Source organism: Melanotaenia boesemani, chromosome 23 (genome assembly GCF_017639745.1).
Source record: "Melanotaenia boesemani isolate fMelBoe1 chromosome 23, fMelBoe1.pri, whole genome shotgun sequence".
NCBI classification, from domain to species: Eukaryota; Metazoa; Chordata; class Actinopteri; order Atheriniformes; family Melanotaeniidae; genus Melanotaenia; species Melanotaenia boesemani.
This window is the reverse complement of record NC_055704.1, coordinates 9,741,487-9,756,170: the sequence shown is the minus strand read 5'-3', so window position 1 is coordinate 9,756,170 and position 14,684 is coordinate 9,741,487. Positions and strand designations below refer to the sequence as shown.

Genomic DNA, 14,684 nt, shown 5'->3' with positions numbered 1-14,684 from the left:
TAACATTTGTTACATTCATGAGCTCCTCGTAAGCTATGTGTTTTACGTGTTTGTTTTTTTTTTTTTAAATATTGTTATTGCGTCTATATTATATTTTAATATTGATAATTTAATTGAAGTCACAGAACTCAAAGCATTTGTTCTATCCCAGTGATTAAGACTCGGCTTAAAAATAAATACAACAAACAGTTTGTGAAATACACAGGCAGTTTTATTTAATGAGAGGAAAAAAGAAAAAAACAAAACAAAACAAAACAAAAAAAACAAAAACAAAAACAAAACACACACAACAAAAAACAAAAAACGTAATGCCTAAAAATGACAAGTCACTTATGAAAAATATTAAAAATACATTTTCAACAGCCTGTTATTCAAGAGGCTTGGAGACAAGTCACCGACTGCCAAGATGGATGAGCTGGAGTTTGGGGTCTATCTGAGACTGCTTCACGGGGTAAAATGATGGACAAATATGATTCAGTTTACTTTCTAGATACTTCAAAACAACGGTAAGTATAAAGAAAGTAAATTTGGGTTTTTACAATGTGTACGCGTATTAGTTTATGAAAAAAAAAAATCAATCAAGCAAAACAGGTGTGTCCATAAGCTATTCTAATTATCATTGGTCAAGTTTCCGTTGAGAAGAATGAGTCAGTTCAAACACTTCTATAAAGAATTTAATAATTCAGCTTTTTTAATCAACCATTTACACTTAATACATGCCATGTTTTGACTATAAAACTGTTAATTGGATGAATACGGAACAGTGGAGTTTATTTCAGGATCGTGTCTGTAAACACCATCTTTACGATATTTTTATCAATCCCTGAAGGTAGCGTACATCCATTTTGACTTTAACCTGCGCCTGCGCAGTCCTGCGTGTCTGACCTTCATAGGACTAACCATGTTCGCCAGGACCAGCGCGTTGGTGTTCTCCCCACAATGGTAAAGTCATATATTTTTGTAACACTTCCTTCACTGTCTCTATTTGTTGTATCAACAGTCTGAATACATGTGTGCATGTGAAAGAAATAAATGTTTTGGTTTTAGATTGTAACACATGCAGTTCTTGAGTGCAAGGACGTGCTAACATGTAGGCCGCAGCTAATGAATGACAGCGGTGTGCTAAATCGTGAATGGACTTTTTCAACCGGCTAGCTACTAATGCTATTTGACCTGAGATTTGCATGCTAAACCTTATTGTTTTAATATAATTACATTGTTCGAGAAGTTACGGACGAAATTTTTTTTTCTCAGCAAATTATATATTTAAGATGAAATACACTGTAGTTAAGAAGAGTTGGCAAATCTTTCAAAGCTTGTTCTGGGGATGAAATTAGCTTTCAGGCTAAAGGATGCTAGCTCACTTGCAAAACTGTGTTGTTCAGGTTCTAAATTTTTGTTGTGCATATCTGCATAGTTAGATACTTGTGTTGACATTACACTCTGAATAAAAGTAACGTGTTTTAGTAGATGTTAGCATTTACTAATACTATTTCTGTTCACAGTGGGCAGGTCAGGAACATGGCTACCTTGAAGGACAGTAAGTACTGTTGTATACGACTCAATAATTTGAAATACAGAAATGCACGATATCACAAAACAGACTTAAGTCGTGGAATGATAACATGTAGACACAAAACGTTAGCAATATCTGCCTGAATGTTATGCTTTTGTGAGCAATGTTACCCAGGTCCAATGTTTTGAATGCTGGAATTCACCTATTCTATGTAAGACAAAAGGTCCAAAACAAGCTTTTTTTTCATAATGATGGTGTGCATATAAAATATTCCACTACCATCTTTAAATTTTTACAGGCAGAGGTCTTTTTTTTGTGCAGCTTGGGTGCACAGTTGAAAGACCTTTACCCAGAATTCACTCCAAAAAGTTTTAAGTAACAATGATTTGTAATTGTTGAATTCCATGTAATATGGAAAATGTATATGCAAATTGAAAATGTTCTTCAAAAGTCTAATTGACATGACAATTCAGTGTGTTATATTGGTTTGGTTTAAAGGCGAATTTCTTTGAGAAGAAGAGACTGATATAAATATCTGATAAATGTGTATAGTCTGTGTTTTGACCTCTAATTATCCAGCTCCAATTTCAAATGTGCTGAGATGACCTTTGGTGTGCATTGGTGTTACATAAATTAAACAGTTTTGAATTAATGTGAATTTTCTTAATTTTTAGTCACCATTCGGTTGAAGTCCATCAAGAACATTCAGAAAATCACAAAGTCCATGAAGATGGTGGCCGCTGCCAAGTATGCTCGCGCTGAGAGGCAGCTGAAACCCGCTCGTGTCTATGGCACCGGAGCTTTGGGTATGCTTTTATGGTAGACTGGACTCGATTTGTCATAGTTTCTTAGATTTGTTTGTAAACTTTTTTCTTTGTGTCACAGCCCTGTATGAGAAGGCTGAAATCAAAGCACCTGAAGATAAGGCTACCAAGCACTTGATTGTCGGCGTGACCTCTGACCGTGGACTCTGTGGTGCCATCCACTCCGGTGTGGCAAAGGCCATTAAGAACGAGATCGCCAACCTGACGGGCACTGGCAAGGAGGTGATGGTGATAAATGTTGGAGACAAGCTGAGAGGCCTCTTGCACAGGTATGAATAAAAATTAAGCCTCAGATTTCCTTATCTTCACATCACTACGGTTTTCTTTAAGTAAATTGAATTGTAGTTTTGTTTTCCTCAGTGCTGGTAAAGATTTTAAATTAAGATCGTACTGCTGTAGTTACTGTGGTAACTGAAATTTTGAGTTTAAAATGTCGCCTGATATCTATCTAAATTTAGCTGATATCTGAGTGAAAGTGTACAGATGAATTACTTTATCTCGTTGTTTATGGGTTTCATCAGAACTCATGGAAAGCACATCATAATGAATTGCAAGGAAATTGGCCGCAAGCCACCCAGCTTTGGTGATGCCTCCATCATCGCTGCTGAACTTCTGAACTCTGGGTATGAGTTTGACCAGGGGTCTGTCTTCTTCAATAGATTCAGGTATGATGCTTTAATTTTTCACATTTCTCCTTTTAATTTGGATCTGAGTAAAAACTTGTTGCAGAAGATTTCTTGTATGCTTTACTTTAAAGATGTTCTAACCATAAAAATGAGTAAATCTTTTGTCCCTGTGCAGGTCTGTCATCTCGTACAAGATTGACCAGAAGCCACTGTTTTCCACAGAGACAGTTGCTAACTCAGGTAATACCTGCCATTTTACTCAAAAGTGTTTGGCACAAAGCGAGTCAGAGCTGTTGATCATTCTCCTCTTCTTTTCCAACAGAAAACTTGGGCATCTATGATGATATTGATGCTGATGTGCTGAGGAACTACCAGGAGTTTACTCTGGTCAACATTGTCTACTTGGCTCTGAGGGAGTCCTCCACCAGTGAGCAGAGCGCCAGGATGACTGCCATGGACAGCGCTAGCAAGAATGCCTGTAAGAATCTGGTTTTCCTGCCCAACACACACTGCTTACTTACAGAAGCCAGGGAGGGGGTGGAGCTGTTTGTGAACAGGTTGTACTGATACTTTGGGTCTATAGGCCCATTTATGCCTGTCCATTTAGAAGATGGATACGCAGAAGACGGGCAGTTTCGTCATACATTGCCGCCCTTATACTTCCATGCGTCTTTTACATTTTTATGGTTGGTGGCGCTAATGCACCGCTATAAAGTTGTTTACAACTGTCCCCAAAACACCGAAAGAAGAAGAAAACCACGAAGAAGGCAGTTTCTCCGTTTCTTCTTCGGTTGTGTCATCGTCTTAATCGGGTGCTTTTTATTTGGCGGTTCTGTGTCAATTTCTTCCTGTTCCTCTTTTTTTCTTTGGTTTGTTCCTTTCACTGGTTGGTTGTGAGCTCAACACTGTCCCCGCGATTTCCGTCTTCTGCATCATTCGGCGAATAGCTAAGCTACCTGAAATTGGACCAAATTATGCGCGTCATCGACGCAGAAGACGGACAAAACTGTCCGTCAGTTTGCAAAGCCGTCTTCTGCATTGGCTGCCTATAGCTAAGCGCTAACCGAGCTAACCCAGAGCAACGGTAGCTAATCAGCTAATGGCGGTAGGCAGGCTAAAGCTAAGGCACGCTGTTAGCTGGCTAAGAACCGCGTTTGTGCTACACTCTCCCTTCTTGCCGCGGATATTGGATACACGTCAATCAAAAGGACACGCCCCTAATTATCCTTAATTTCAAGATTAAATAACATCCAAATGGATGAGTTAGTCCCAAGCTGGATTTTTGTACCAGGCTTTAAACATATTTATTTCTGCTGTGAAGTCGGCATTTTTAACATGGGAGTCTATGGGGATTTGCTCTGTTTTGGAGCCAGCCCCTAGCAGATACGGGGTGAACTGCAATTTTTTGCACTTCCGCATAGACTTCACATTTTACAGGCGGAGGTTGCTGCTTGAGTGACACGCATATGCAGAGGAAAACACAATGTCATGCAGTGTGTCGCGTTTATGGAAAGAAACATGGATGCTTCATGTGTTTGTGGATCATTTTGCAAGTACTTGCATAGTCAGAACCAACAAAATTTTTCCTAATTGATGAATTGGCCTGGACAGAATTGTCACTCCAAATGTTAATTAAGTCCAAAACTTCACATTCTGTCCATTGACTAGCTGAAATAAACTTATCCGCCATGATTCCATATTATTACGTTCCTCTTCTGCCGTTGCAGAACTGTGACTTGTCTCACTTCTGTGACTTCAAAGTTGGATGAAATGGCCCACTACTGTTCAGACTGAGGTCGCTTCGACGCAGATCGGAAATGTATCTGATTCAGGACCGCATTTGAAAGTGACCTAGCCTTGTGCCGTTCAGGCCAGAAAATCGCAGTTGAGCTGCAGTCTGAACGTAGCCTTTGTAACACTTATCATTTTAATTTTCCAATCACGCAAGCATTTATTCAGTTTTATAATAGAGACTAGGCTTTCGAAAACAAATGAACTAAGCTCCAGTTATTCAGGACTGCTGTGAAACGGATCAGTAATGGGTGATAGTGGGATGCTGTAAGTGGTTGGGAAAGGTTGGGATTAGCAGCACAGCTGTTATAGTATTGAGTTGCATTCACTGGCAATAGATAATTCTGATTGTATGATATGTGAATAGGTTTAATGACCCAGACTGCTGCATTTTACACAAATCCTCTAAAAGGCAGGTCCCACAACTTGAAATCTTCCTTTTTGTTGTTCTAATTTGAACAAAACATCAGATGACCTTAGCAATTCTAGCTCATCTGTTTTCTAAATTATGTGAATTATGTGACATTAAATTACTGTCAGTAGATACTAAGGCAAAAAAAAGCCAGTTTATTTATATAAAAATATTTTCCTATTCCAATTTCTGTGTAATGAGTGGAGAGATTGAAAATTACATGAATTTGAGCTCCAACTTCCCACATTTAGGGTAATTTAATCAGCTTTGTCCCAGTTCTGCGATGATGGGGAAACAATATTTCTTGATCCAATACTGCTCACAGTTTCGTACCATTTTCCTGCATCTTGTGGGAATTCACCTGCCTTACAGGAGATAAATAGAAATAAATCCAGAGTTGCACATATGATGTCAGCACTTAGTCTAAAGCAGGATTTAGCATAAACTTGCAAGCAAAGCTAAAATGGTTTGATGCTTTTTTTGTATTTTCTTGTGCAGCGGATCTGATCGAGGGGTGTAAACTAGCTTTCACATTCGAGATTTGGATGTTGACGTTCCAGCTTTAAGTTTCAGGCTTTTTTTTTGTTTTGTTTTCTTTTTGCAAACTAGGGAAAAGCCATTTTTAAATCTTCATTTTAGAATCCTGTCAAAACAGAAAAGGATGTTCTTAAATGTTTGAGCCCAGTTTAAGTTTTTTCCTGATATTCTTTGATACCTGGAATTAATTTAGTTTTTCAGCCTTTTTTTTTTGTTCACACTAACGTTACAACACCATCTTCATCAGCATCGAAGGCTGAAAAACTAATTGTTGAGCTTTAGCTTTCATTCTGTGGAAGTTTGTCCCCCAGCACCTGCTTCATCTACATGATGGAGAGCGCTAGGCTGGTTTTACATCAAAAGTAGTATTTTTTTTATTTTTTATTTATTGCCCTATTTAACCAGATAAACTGTCATGAAATATGGTCCATTTTAAACGCAGCTTCACCTGCTAGAACAAGATTGTTAGAAGCCATTTGCCTCCTGTCAGAGCTCTAAAGGCTACAATAGATTCACAACCAGTCCTTCAACTCCCTCTTTCTCACTGGGAATACACCTGAAACTATGACAACATGAAGAAATGTCTTTACATCTTTCAGAGTGTGTGAAAAAGTTTCTTACAATCACACCTTTCTGAGGAAAAAAATGTCTAGTTTTATTTTTGACTGAATTGTAGAATTGTCCCACTTTAGTTTGTTACTGATCCATGTTCTTGCTTTTTTCTATTTACACAATGAGGGTTTAGATTTGACATGACTTCTCTCTGCTCTCCTCAGCTGAGATGATTGACAAGCTGACCCTCACCTTCAACCGTACCAGACAGGCCGTCATCACCAAGGAGCTCATTGAGATCATCTCTGGAGCTGCTGCTCTGTAGGTTACTCATTATAACGTCAATCTTGTCTGTTTTCCTGCCTTATCTTCTCCTCCTTTTTTTTAACATTCTTTTTCAGTTCTTTAACTTTTCTTCTTTCCTCTGCTTTCTTTCTGCTAACTTTTTGACCCCTGAGACCCTCTTATTCTTTCCATCCTCCTCTAAGATTCCTTCTTGGCTTTGGATGTCTTTAAATTTTCAAAGCTGTCACATTTGTCATGACTAATTCTGTGCTCTGACCTAATCTGCTGCTCCTCACCCTCTACTGAACTCAGGAACTGAGGCTTGTCTGAACAGAGGAGGTAACAGTGCAGTAGAGCTTAACTTGGGTTTTTTTTCCTGGGATAGTTTTAGCTTTATTAGATATGACAGATTAGATGTCCTTTAGCTTTACAGAGTAGCTTTACCAGTGCTGACCAGGTCTGAAAGGTGTTAATTTACTTTTCTTCAGTGTTCTTATGCTTTGTTTTTTCTTTCTTTGCAGATAAACGGGTGGTGTCGTCGTTTCCATTGCCGCTCTTCAAAGTACTTCGGACACGTTGTCTAGTCTAAATGAACATTTGTGCTTCTATTTGTAAAATATATGGAGAAAATAAACCTCTTAAACACAAATGTCACCTCTTCATCAGTCCCTGTATCTATTTTCCTCACAATAAAATCTGATGACTGAGATTAATTTCACCTTTTGTCAAATTTCAACTCCTTTATAGAGCTTCTTGGATGTATTATCAAATCATACAACTGATCATGTGGTGGTATGCATCTGTGCATTCTCAAAGCACATTTTATTGTATGTCATGCTACAATAAAGTTGTTTGCATCAGCAAAATATAAAACTGCCAACAGGCCAAATTTGACTAGCTATTGACCAGTCTGTCTGATCGAATTTTTATGTAGGGTGTAGTCGTTGCCATGAGTGGCATCCACTTGTTAGGATGATTTATTTTTTTCTCAAATGCCAGAAGCAATTCTGAAGGACCATCGAGTCATCCTTCACTTTGGTGAGCACCTTAAGGAAAAGGTTCTGTTTTAAAATGAACACAACTAACATGTTCACCCTCACGCTGCTGAGCTTCCAGTCTTTCAGTAATGTATGATCAGACTGTAACCATGGTAACTGAAGAAGCAGCAGTGATTGACAGCAGACCCCTCCAGGCTCTGGGTGTTTTGACTAAGTCACAGCCAGTTCTTGCTAACTGAGAAGTAGCAAGATAAACCAGAAGACTTTTTCTTATAGATCACCCTTCCCTGTAATTTAGTCGTTTCACCAAAAAAAAAAAAAAAAAAAAAAAAAATCATGACTGGCAATTTCACCCGTTTTCTCCTTATGATTTGTTTTGCCTGCAGTATAGCATCTCTGTGGATTGTAGTTTTTTTTTCCAGCTGAAAGATTTGAAGATCAATGAGGCAGACACTTCAACAGAACCCTCACAAACAAAATTATTCCTGGTACCTTTTTATTTTCCTTTTTCTAAAGTGATATAAGGTTATATTACTAAAGCCCACGTGAGGATTGCATTACATGCGTTTAATAGGGTAGTTACTGTCATGGATGCTACAGTACTTGTTTTTGTGATTGTTTAAATCTAATCTGAACTGATTTGCAATTGTAAATCAGATATGAGAACAATACTGCTGCCGCAACTCTAAAGAATTTATTAGAAGGTAGAATTATTTGTTAGGCATGTATTTTTATTTAATATTCCAATCTTTTTTAATTGCAAACCTGTCTTGTTTACTACATATTAAAGTAGCATGTAACTCTAACCTTAAAATTTGCATTTCAACTTGGTTTTGATGGCACAGTGACATTTATTTTGTTCATTTCTTGTACAATCGTTGCTCTGCAGCATCCCTAAGCTGAGAAACCGCACTTCACAACAAGAAGAGAGAAATAAGATAGAGGAAGAGATGAAACGAGTCTACATCGGACTGACTTTTACTTACTGGAAAGAGCTCAGAGTAAAGGTAGGATGCATGGTGAATGCCATGCAAGACCGTGGAAACATCCTTGCATTTCTTTGCTGAATCAGCGTTGGTTGCTGGCATGTGATGCAGAGCTGAAAAGCAAACAGCTGTCACATGATCCCCTATCATAAAAAAAAAGTTGTGTAGAGAAGTTTCCAACCTCAGGATGCTACAAATTCTGCTGCAGGAATGTGTATGATGATTGTCAGTGTGCCATCAAAAACAGAAGAACAAAATTTTAAGTTTTAAAACTAATGTAGTGTTGCTTTAAAGGCACAGAAGTGGCTCCACACAACACATGATTGGTGTAATTTTGTCTTTTACCATGTATAACCTTAAGTAGATTGATCACAGAATATTGTGACTACATTTCTTCTGCTTTCCACAACTTCATTGTTAAAAAGGAGGTTGCTGTTTTTTGAATGTCCACCAGGTTGTGCTGTCTCATAAGAAATGTGTGGCTTCTCAGTCCCAAGCAACAATCTGAATCCACTTAAAACTGATCCTTTTCAGTGTTGAAACATGAAACAATGCCTTTTAGCTGCATTCAGTGATGGGTTTTGCTCCAGCAAATTTACATAATATAGTCAGATTTGATACCTGATCTGAGTGCAGTCGTTTTAATTAAAACACGTGGTTTCTCATGTTATTGCTGGATGAAATGAGATGTTTTGAGTCTATAGCAACAGTTTCTACCTAATATAGACAGAAACCAGAAGGTTCTTGTGGTTTGGATTTATTACTGTGTATGCTTTTGTGTGTGCCCATATCTGTGTGCATACATGTCCTGCAGACCTTGTTTGTCTATTGTATTTGAGCTTGTTATTGTTTACTCCTGAGGGGAGTTGGGAGCGATTGCATCTGAACACTGAAATTACAGCGATGCCAGACTCTGATAATCGCAGTCAGAGAGCAGCAGCCTTCTCATCTCCCCCTCGCTGGTGAGGCCCCGGCTAGCCAGCGTCGTATGGAAGTGGGTGACAAAGGGTGAGGGAACAGGGGGTGTAAGGGGACAGGAGGGAGTGTCATTTGGAAATCTTGAAAAGTTCTGATGGCAAATTTAGGAATTTTCCGGGGTGCAGGGTTCTGGATGGATGAGGCTGTTTGTTTTTGTTTAGATTTTATAGCGATTATTTTGTGTTGGAATGAGAGCAGGGTTCTGGTAGAAGGATGGATGGAAAACAGGAAGTTCAGTTAAAAGGTCTTTTGACCCAGAGAGACAGCTTACTGTGGTTTATTCTTAGTTTCTCAGCAGTCCAGCTTTCCCACTATGTAGGTCTCATTGTTTTGTAAATATTAACATAGATAAATAAACACATTTAATACAAGTCACACTATGAAAGTTGTTCAACAGCTTGTGTGAGGTCCATATTAAGAGGTTGGAAGCAAGACTTGCTGGCCTAAAAGCTATTGGTTAAAATTAAGGAAAAAGTCTTTTATGTAAGCAGCTGGTCCTAAAAGTTTATTAATCTTTGAAATAACAGGTTAACTACAGATTCTAAAAAACAACTTATTAAATAAATTTAAGGTAATGAAATTTGAAAATATGGGCTTTTACTTAAACAAAATCTGAGATATGTAAATTAATCTCTGAATCTCTGAGGGAGAACCATGAAAGATGCAGGGGCTAAAAAAGGCAGCTTTTTAAATGGCCACTTGTTGATTCGCATTCATGTTCTCATTAAAATGTCCAACTTCACAGCAGAAATAAACAAGTGTACAACCTGGCTGGGAAAAGAATAACATCCTCCATCCTGTAAGCATCAGTTCTGGCTAAAAAAAAAAAACATAAAAAAAAAACACCAAAATAAAAAAGAAGGTGAATTCTACAAAATGGGAATCCACAGACTTACTAGTAATGTCACACTGGGAACAGTTATTGTACATGATTGAAAGCTGTTTATTAACTCATCATCTCTTCCTTTCAGGCTGAATTCATATGACTGATTTTTAACTTCAAACTTTGCTGTTTCCTAACCCAGTTGGCAGGAAAGTATCTTGCTATTTTATGTTTCTAGAAAACACAAATATGTACTATTTTTTAAGTTAAATGTAATTAGTTATTTTACTTTTGGGACACATGCATGAACATCAACTCTGTCTACCAGCAAATGTGGCCTTTGAAGACAGTAAGTTAGCTCCTTCAGAGACCAATGTTCTCCTGTTTTTACCTTTTTGTAGTCCTGCCAGTGCAGAATGTTTTCTTTGGTCTTTACAAACCCAAGCAAGTTGGTTTAGTTTGGACATGACATACCTGGTTAATTAATGTTGTCCCAGCCTAGTCCTGGGATAGGACATTTCATGAAATGTAAAACTGCAACACATTTTTGTCACATTCCTGGTTTATCAGCTGGAGCTGAAAAGTTTAAATATATTACAGAAATAATTTCCATGAATATGAAGAGTCACTTTAGTCAGTTTTGGTCCCATTTAAAGTAAATTTGTAGAACATGCTCCGAGGGTGTGGATACCTTTTAACTCAAGAGTTACAAGCATTTGAGCATGTCTTGTGTTTTCATGTACTCTTGTCACATTTGGGTCTCAGAAATACAACAAAAACACAAACAGGGAGTAATGCCTAATGTCAGCGTTAATTTTTATTTTTTTTAATATCAACACAAACCCTATGAATTAAGTAATACATCTCTCCCCAGTTCAACACATTTACATTATCCTTAAACTACAAAGGAAAAATGTTATTTTTACAATCCATCTAAAATATATATAAAAGTATTTTGCTTAATTAAATAGTAAGTCCAGGTTTTTTGTGTGTTTTTTTTTTAGGATGTGAAGGATATGACATTGCCACTGTGACGATTGTGGACTGACATTTTGAAGATTTCAGGTTTTTGGGGTCAGAATTGGCCAATATTTTGGTAAAAATCCATGTCTTTAAGACCAAATATCTGTTAAATTATGGAATTATTTTTACAATCACACAGGTCACAAGAAGTAAAACTTGGATATTGCCATGATAGATAGATAGATAGATAGATAGATAGATAGATAGATAGATAGATAGATAGATAGATAGATAGATAGATAGATAGATAGATAGATAGATAAAAATAATCTCAATAAATGTAAGAGAAGTGCAAAACACACAATCACATATACAGACTATGTTCAGTTATGATTATAAGATTTATCTGTTTTTAGATCATGGAGCAACTAAGTAGAGGTAATTATATCAAAGATGATGCATCAGTTACCAAATAACATGACTTAGCCTAAATTTAAAAGACACTACCTCCTGAAAGCCTTCAAGATAGCAAATAACTTCTTACTCTTTTCTTTCACTTATTCCTTTGTTTTATGAAAAAAGTGTAAAGTAGATAGCAGATTTGACAGTTGGAACCATAATGAAATTGAATAAAGAAGAAAATGAGTGTATCAGCATGTGGATTTCTGCATTAACCCGAGTGTGTGTGTGTTTGAATGAGTGAAGACATCTGAACATTGTGTTCAGAGGCCTTGCTGCAGCTCTGTATTAGCTTCACCTCGTTATCGTTATCACCCTCCTCCATTGTGGCATGACGGGCGGAAAATGATTAGAGGAACAGGTGACAATGGAGGCAGAGATTTCTGCCTTTACCCGGGGCAGTGCCTCTGTCAGGTACAGCAGCATTACACTCAAAAGAAAAGACGCACAAAAGAGCTCCTTTCTTACTTTAAAACACTCATGTCTTCTTCAGGAGTGCAGAATGGCAGTTCGGGGGAGCCAATTGACTTCTCCCCATCACTTCATCCTTCTCTCAGGTAATCACAGAAAGAGGGATGAGAGCTTCAAAAAGGAAGATGTTCCTCCCCTCCTCCTCTTTTCATTCATCTCTCCTCTTTTCATTCCTGGAGACGGAAGGCAGGAGAGATGCGATGAAGACAGGAAGTGAGGTTGACGTTGTTTCCCACAACGACATTTGTATGTGTGAGCGACATGGACTCTGATGTACTAACGGCAGGGCATTATCTCATTCACTCCCCCATCCCTACTATTCTTATCTCAGTGCGTTCCTCTCCCTCTTTCCGCTTTCTCCCTCCACCTCAGCCTTACACAAAGCTATCTGCTCTGTGGACTTTTCTGACTATTTATGTCGGACAAGGTCAGGATCGTTTAAACCGCTCTGCCTCTCTCAGCCCCTGCAGATGAGATAGCACAGGAAGAAGGAGGGAGAAACGATCGATTCCTGCCGCCACGCAGATTTATTCCCCTCCTGCCTCTTTGCCTCCCTCTCATTCTCCCAATGGGAGCCAGGAGGGAGGGTCACCACTGCCTCTCGCTGCCCGCCAGGCTCATCAGTCTCCTTAATACCAGCAGGGTTTAAAATACAACTGCAGCCCTTAAACTGGCCACTTTTCTCCTGGTTCAAATGAGAGCTATTCTCCCATCAATTTGGCCAGCTCAGGTTTCTGAGGGGCGTGAATGGTGAGGCCTGTTGAGAAAGGGAGAGGAAGAGATTTAGACATGGGAAGGGGCAGTTTGTATCATTCACAGAGGTGTTTTACAAATGAAGTGGGGCACTTATTCAGGCTGAGGGCTTGATTGTGAAGCACACTCTCTGGAAAGTGGGATGCAAAGTGTTTGTCAAGGTAAATACTAATAGTTTTGACTGAAGTTGTTGATTGTATCCTCAAGGAAGAGGCTTTTATTTGTCTTTCTTTTAGTTCCAAGTACATATTTTACTGCGCTGTAATTCCCAGATGTGATATTTACGGTTATATCCTTTTACCTCAAATCTCCATGTTAAAAATGTTTGGATCCACTGAAAGCCAGGATGAACACAGATAAACTACCAGTAAAACCTACCCATGTGTGTGGAGACTGATCATATCGTCTCATTAGATTCGCTTCATGTTGAGGTTTTCTCATACAGCCACTGTTCCATGAAGACGTGTGCTGTCGGCTTTGTCTGAGGAAGTGCTTTGTTTGCAGGAACGCCTGCATATGTCTTCTTCATTGTGTGTGAGCCTGTGTGTAAGTATGTGTGATGATCTGCCACTCATGTGTTGGGTTACTATGTTTCTGGCTGTATGATAGATGGCTTGGCGTGGCCTCTGAGCCCCGAGCCTTCCCTGCCGGACAGCATGTCACTGCCAGTTTCCGCCAGTTTATGTGAGTATGATGATGTCTACGGTTCTGTGTGTGTCTGGCTGGTTCCGACCCCCCACTGCAACAGGATAGGTGGGTGAGGATGCCCATGCAGTATGTTTAAATCAGTGTGTGTGTGTGTGTGTGTGTGTGTGTGTGTGAACTGCCCAGGGTTCGTGTCCTGCTGAGTGTGGCGGCCCCAGCCCTTTCCTGTCCAGACCACAAGTCTAACCAAAACCCAATGTGTCCTCAAGTCTGTGTGTGTGTGTGTTTATGAGCCTCCCTGTTCAGGAAAGACCACTGCTTATAGCTATTTATCACATATTGATTACTTGATTCATCTTTATATCAAAAATGCAAAAGCCTAACCATCAAAAATGTTGTAACAATGCATTATGAAAACACAGCAACCTGTTTTAGTAGTTAAAAGAAATGTTTCCTCGTTCTTGCAGCTTTCAGCTGCTTCAAAATTCAGATACGTATTTGTTGCACTTTCTTTTTCAATAATGCTCTAAATGCTTTCTGTTGGTTTCATTGCAGGCTGGTTTAACAAGATGCTTTACAGTTTTGAGAAGTAGTTTGAGGTCATTGTTTTTCCTTAAAAATGTGTTACTTAAATAGCAGCTAATAACGCTCTTAAAGCTTTTAAGTGGTGTCTTCCCAGATATGCAAATTATCCATGTTTATGTGCACTATTGCACCAACCTGCCATCACACATGCAGACTCTTTAACTGTCCACTGACAAGTCTCATAAGAAAAGGCAATTGTTGTGTTTGTCCACATGTCCATATAAAGCTGCAGACACTGTAAGCTGACTTTCCCTGATGTTTCGTGTATGGGAGGAATCAGGTGAAGTGTTGCCAATCCATTTCCATGTATTTATTAATAATTAAACTGGACAAAGTGTTTTTGGTTCATAATCAAAAACATATTAATTCCATTTGAACTTAACTATGTATTTTTTATGTTCAGTCATAAACAACCAACTGCCATTGACAGCATTGTGGAAAAGTGGAAAGTTTTTGGACATCATTAGGTTGGATGAGACT

The 14,684-nt window shown here is 38.6% G+C and overlaps 1 protein-coding gene across 2 annotated transcripts; it reads left to right on the top strand.

The window, feature by feature from the left end:
• The first annotated feature begins 831 nt into the window (after positions 1-831).
• atp5f1c (ATP synthase F1 subunit gamma) lies at positions 832-7,261 on the top strand. Of its 2 annotated transcripts, XM_041977465.1 has the most exons (9): positions 832-942; positions 1,506-1,540; positions 2,191-2,322; positions 2,402-2,609; positions 2,862-3,005; positions 3,142-3,206; positions 3,289-3,444; positions 6,483-6,579; positions 7,065-7,261. In XM_041977465.1, exons 1-9 carry the CDS (start codon positions 902-904, stop codon positions 7,066-7,068), a joined length of 882 nt encoding a protein of 293 aa, XP_041833399.1. In that variant the 5' UTR covers positions 832-901; the 3' UTR covers positions 7,069-7,261. The 2 variants fall into 2 exon arrangements, with proteins under 2 accessions (XP_041833399.1, XP_041833400.1); XM_041977466.1 differs by lacking the exon at positions 7,065-7,261 and having other exon boundaries at positions 6,483-6,583.
• Positions 7,262-14,684: the final 7,423 nt, after the last annotated feature.

What these genes read in the sequence shown, in the direction of transcription:
- atp5f1c (XM_041977465.1), top strand. Translation starts at nt 902, where the DNA reads ATGTTCGCCAGGACCAGCGCGTTGGTGTTCTCCCCACAATG. An exon ending in TTGGTGTTCTCCCCACAATG is followed by an intron (nt 943 to 1,505) that starts GTAAAGTCATAT and finishes TTCTGTTCACAG; the next exon opens with TGGGCAGGTCAGGAACATGG. An exon ending in CATGGCTACCTTGAAGGACA is followed by an intron (nt 1,541 to 2,190) that starts GTAAGTACTGTT and finishes CTTAATTTTTAG; the next exon opens with TCACCATTCGGTTGAAGTCC.